The following is a 5,715-nucleotide window of genomic DNA, read 5'->3' on the forward strand; positions in this document are numbered from 1 at the left end:
AAAATAAAAAATAAATAGAAAAAAACATCTCAAACTTTCATGTTCACTTGTGTCTGTTCTGATTCGAATTGAGAATTTACATCTTTAATATTAGGCATCTGTCTGTTGAAACTTTTACCTGGCTGAATTCGTAAACGCTTACTACTCTTACTAATGTAAAAATATCTTTCTATGGCAGAAATAGTAAGAGTAGAATGCAAGTATGCGGTTTTGAACTAAGCACGGTATCCTACCTGTTCTTCATCTCGTCATATGTCACGCAATGCTGCCCTCTACAGTCAGTCCCGAGTTACGACGCTTCTGAGTTTTGGCGCTGAACATAAGTAACGACGTTGTACTTTATCGGACAATACTAGTTTATTTTCCTTTCTTACTTGAGTTACCTAATTGGTGGTAGTGAGATATTTAAAAATGCATGTTTTAAAGAGCAATACTAAAGAGTCGTCTGCATGTTCTCGTGACGGCCTCTAGAGGGCATCATCTGTCAATTCTTCTGTGCACGTGCGACAGGTGCTGTGAGAGGGAGAACATAACCTGCTTCGGAGGGAAGTGAACGTGTTGACGAATCACTCGCTGCTTACATGGTCTAATTACTTGACACTCCTTAAACTAATTGCAATTTGTCTATGATCTATTTGTGTTGAAATTATTTCTAAATCTCATTACACACTTGATGCTTATCAAAACAGCTAAATGACGACTGATTCCAATTCCCCTCAAACTTTTCAGAATAGCTTTTCTTGACTTTTCTTCTAACGGACCTCTATTGTCTTTTCCCTTAAACTCGAGGGATCGTTAATCTCAGTTTTTCATTAGTTTTCTAATCCTTTAGCTGCCCTTCACGGGTGGTCGAAGTATCTGTCTCTGTAGCCTTGCTTTCATCCCTCCGTTCTCCCATTATTTTTCACTCTTATCATTGTCCCTCCCGTTTCACCTCTAATGCATAAGGGGAAAAGCCGCACCGTGGAGCTTGAGAGGCGCGTCCTCAAACGCAAAGCGCAAGCGCGCTGCGCGCACTAGTTGCCACGGGCCAGTGACGCACGGACGCGCAGCTGCCCCGAGGCACCTCGAGTGCATTAGTGGCACACTATGTGCCAACTGTCCCACCCGACACAGTCCGCTGCGGGACATGGGGCAAATACTGCGTACGAGCGCACACCGGACACAGCTTGACCAAGGAAGGCGCTGGAGGATGGCAATATCCACACCAAACGTCTTTGCAGTCCACTGATACCATCAGAAAATAAAGAAAAGAGGTAAAATGTGATGTTTGCTTCACTGTAGTTTGGCTTACGCAGTGTTGTTTTTAAACTTGGTGCTGGAGTTCGCACGACTTCTACATCGTGCTGTTTTCAAGAAACTTCTTAACAATTATCCATATATGTCAGTCAGAAATTTGGTGTTGTACCCAAATTTAACAGTTAAATGTTTTTAGGTCTAGTGTGTGAATGCTGTTTTTCTGTTGCAACCAAATATTCTTTACGTTTTATGTAGTGCAAATTGAAATTATTACTATACACACGTGAGGTCCAAAAGTCTGAACCAACTTGAAAATCTAGAGTTCAAATAATTTAAAATTAGGAATAAAATGTAAAAAATAAATAAATAAATAAAACAATGAAATGTTATGACATTAAAAGAAGAAGAAATATTGAATTGTCTGCCTTTATGTCATCAAGTATTTGTGACATTAATCATGTCAGTATTTGTACAAAGGGTCAGAAGTTCTTGTGGAGCTCATGCAGAGCAAGTGCTGCTGTCAATAAAGCAGAAGAGTGACAAACCAAATGCTTTTTGAAAACCAAAAAGTGTTTGAAAATACTTTTTTGAAAATCATTTCACTTGTCTCTAAAATTAGTTTGCTGCTGTTTTTCTAAAAAAAAAAAAAAAAAAAAAAAATCAACTTTTCACTCAAAATTAAACCATATACTGTAAATGTTTCATAATCTCAAAATAAGAATTTCCATTTTACAAACCTTACAAAAGCACTGCATGTCGGGACGGTCAAGCATTCACTGAATGTCCTGAATTTCTGACGTGATTTTACTGAAGTGCCCAGCAGTACTGCTAGGAGAAAAAGTCAGTGTTAGTGTTAAAATGCTCATAATGATCATCACTGAGGATTTGTTTACGACACTGTAGAGAATCAATATCCATTAGCAGCTATTAAGGCTGATTTGGGCCCCAGAATGCTTTTATCCCATCACAGTTGTTACAGTTAGAAGCAGTCGGTCTGTCTGCGTGTCTGATTAAGTTTTTGTCTTGTGTCATACAGTTGGGTACAGTACAGTAAAACTGGCGAGTAGTACTGAAAAAATACAAGTTTTCTTCTTAAAGTGCTAATCAGACATTTCTTTTCCTCCACTATATAGGCATGGATCCATAGCTGATCACTCTTAGCCTCTCCAAACCTGCTAAGCCCAACAGTCCCACTTACTCCTTCATGTACTGGCATCCATCATGCTGTATGGGCAGGTCCTGCACCGCCGAGGGCCAGAGGAGAGCTTCATCAACCTCAACGTCGGCGGCTTTAAGCAGCAAGTGGAACGGGTGGTCCTCCAACGCTTCCCTCACACGCGGCTGGCCCGATTGCTCTACTGCAGCTCAGAGGCCGCTATTCTCCAGCTTTGCGACGACTACGCCGCGGCCGACCGCGAGTATTATTTCGATCGCAATCCATCTTTTTTCCGCTATGTGTTGAACTTCTACCATACTGGAAAGATCCACCTGATGGAACAATTGTGTGTGTTTAGTTTTAGCCAGGAGTTGGAATACTGGGGCATCAAGGAGCTTCACCTGGACACTTGCTGCAGCAACAGATTTCAAGAACAGAAAGAATGCGTAGGAGATCACGACTGGGGAAATGATGATGACCCGCCGAACCAGCTGCAGGACAGCTTAGACTCGTCTATGGAGGAGCTATCAGGATATGACAAAGACCTGGAAAAGTTCGAGGGCACCTGGTGCTCTGAGAACCGCAAAGAACTCTGGCTGCGACTGGAAAACCCTGGATACTCGTGTTCTGCAAAAATAATAGCAGTGTTTTCACTGAGTGTGGTACTGATGAGTATTGCCGCCATGTGCGTTCATAGCATGCCTGAGTTCAACGAGAAGGACGATAATGAGAAAGAGGTGGAGGACCCAGTGTTGGCTGCGTTCGAGACCTTTTGTGTCCTCTGGTTCTCCATCGAGTTCATCCTACGATTAGCTGTCACGCCATGTTTGCGCAAATTCCTGTGCAATGCGCTAAACATCATTGACTTTGCCTCTATTGTTCCGTTTTACGCCACGCTGGCCTTCGAAACCGTCGATGCTGAGGAAAGCGCGGAGCTTGAGAACGTGGGAAGGGTCGTGCAGATCCTGCGCCTCATGCGAATCTTTCGCATCCTCAAACTGGCGAGGCATTCGGTTGGGTTGCGTTCGCTCGGGGCGACTCTCCGTCACAGTTACAACGAGGTCGGACTCCTCATCCTCTTTCTCTCTGTGGGAATCTCTATTTTCTCAGTGCTAATCTATTTTGTGGAGAAAGAGGACGAGGAGTCGGAAATACAGACCATACCGGTGGGCTGGTGGTGGGCGACAATCAGCATGACCACGGTGGGATATGGCGACACGTATCCTGTCACGCTGGCTGGGAAACTTGTCGCCACCTTGTGCATCATCTGTGGCCTGCTTGTAGTCGCCCTTCCTATCTCCATCATCTTCAACAAGTTCTCCAAGTACTATCAGAGACAGAAAGCCCTGGTGGAGTCCGACCAGCTCCAGTCAGAGGATGAAAAACAGCCACATCTCAGCATGCCTTTTCTTCATATAGGAGACCTCTACGGCCAAAAGATTAATTCTCTGGCAGACAGCGCATCCTCCAAGAGTAGCGTTGGGAGCGAGGGAGACGCCACTGATGCTTCCAGTATTCAAGATGTTGAATTCGTCTGCCCTGCTAGGATGCATCAGGCCAACAAAGCAACATAAACGGCAATATGCACAACCTCAAATTAATGGAGCGAGAAGGCGTTTTCACACATATAGATCGTTTGTTTTGTTCCGAAACAGGGACTTAATTTGGTACAATGTTGCATTTTCTTCTTGGTTCGGTTTGCTTTCACAAGGCAACATTTGAAGCGTAACAAAATGTGTTCGCGCAAGTCACATGAGTAAAACTGTCCTCTTATTGGTCAGCGTTTCCTCTGCGTCATCCACGTGATCCCCCCCCCCCCCCCCAAACCAGTTCAGCAGAAAATCCACCCTGCAAATGATTCTAAATACTTAATTGGTCATGTCAATCACTGTACTGATTGCCTACACCAAACACTGATCCCTAAACCTACCCGTCACTGTAACCTCAAACAATGAAATTAGCAGCTGGGCGGGATTCCCACTGAACTGGTTTGGGGGAAAAAATCATGCGCGTCATCTTCAAGATAATTGAGAAGTTCACTCCATGAGCTTATTGTGGCTATATTTGTAACTGTCGAAACACTATACGAATAGCCGTCATTGCCGTTATTAAATTATATACTTCATTTGTATTAATACTGCAGAAAATTCAAATGCGCTCTCTCTGGATCTCCCAGCGCTGTGTAGAGGTTAACTGTGTCAAGACACAGTGACACACACAAACACTACATGAATGTTATAATGCAACTAGAGCAGGAATAAAGGGACTGCATTCTCGCACTGAGAAGCGCATTCACACAACATTTTAAGAGGAACAGGTGCTCTTTTGGTTTTCAACTGCAATAACTAATGTCCTCACTCACAGAATCAGACACTACTGCTATTTATATAGCATTGGTCCGTTGGGTCGGATTGCTTTCACACCTCAAGAGAACCGCCCCAGAGTTCGCAATCGTTTGCAATCGGGCCGAGACCACCTCGTTCAGGCTGTCTCGGAGCGATTGTTTTGGTGCGGATCAGAGTGCGATTGCCGTGTTCACATATGCCTAAATGAACCGAACCAAGGAAGAAAACGCACCAGGTTCAGAAACAAACACTCAGGTGCGAAAGCACCCTTACTCTGACAGATCTGCACCATGTCGAGAAGAACTCTAAGACTCAAGGCTCTCATTTCTTACTGGGTAACTCCTGGACCTTCTATCAACAGCACTTTTTCTCTTTAGTTCTCAGGGTGAAAACTTCTCAAGCTTTCAATTATTTATGGATCAGAACCTGTAATGGAAGCTATCTTAAAGGACAAGTTCGGTATTTTACACTTAAAGCCCTGTTTACAGATCATTTCTGATGAAATAGAACGGTTAAGATTAAAATTTGGACACATGCTGCTGTCCCGAGAATTTTAGGTTTCTTTCGCTTCCCCCCCCCCCCACCTCCAGAATAGCTGCATATGTGCACTGGAACAATCCTTCCTAAAACGCATTAAACTTCCGTTTACAAAGACGTGAAACTCACCGAGTGGTCAGGGGTGTTCACTGATATGCTCACACAAAAATCGCTGCAAAAGATGCTTTCCAATAGGTGTTTTACCATTCGTTGTAAAACTGTGGACCTATTTTTCCAAACGCCTCACACCCGTACATTCTTCCGTTGAGAGCTTGAATAATAGACACTCCTACAGAAAGAATACAAACAACCCCACTTCCAAGTCAATGGAGTTGGACAAAACTACGATAAAACCTGTTGGAAAGCATCTTTTGCAGCGATTTTTTTGTGAGCATATCAGTGAACACCCCTGACCACTTGGTGAGTTTCACGTCTTTG

The 5,715-nt window shown here is 43.6% G+C and overlaps 1 protein-coding gene across 1 annotated transcript; it reads left to right on the plus strand.

Annotated features, from left to right (window-relative positions):
* Nucleotides 1-1,022: 1,022 nt before the first annotated feature.
* kcns3a (potassium voltage-gated channel, delayed-rectifier, subfamily S, member 3a) lies at nucleotides 1,023-4,215 on the plus strand. The gene is made up of 2 exons (XM_079855830.1): nucleotides 1,023-1,256; nucleotides 2,373-4,215. Exon 2 carries the CDS (start codon nucleotides 2,461-2,463, stop codon nucleotides 3,967-3,969), a length of 1,509 nt encoding a protein of 502 aa, XP_079711956.1. The 5' UTR covers nucleotides 1,023-1,256; nucleotides 2,373-2,460; the 3' UTR covers nucleotides 3,970-4,215.
* The last annotated feature ends 1,500 nt before the right edge of the window (nucleotides 4,216-5,715 follow it).

The sequence above is a fragment of the Squalius cephalus genome, assembly GCF_949319135.1.
Source record: "Squalius cephalus genome assembly, chromosome: 21".
Lineage (NCBI taxonomy): Eukaryota > Metazoa > Chordata > Actinopteri > Cypriniformes > Leuciscidae > Squalius > Squalius cephalus.

Bases quoted from the DNA above. Each gene is read 5' to 3' on its own strand.
- kcns3a (XM_079855830.1), top strand. From the start codon at position 2,461: ATGCTGTATGGGCAGGTCCTGCACCGCCGAGGGCCAGAGGAGAGCTTC.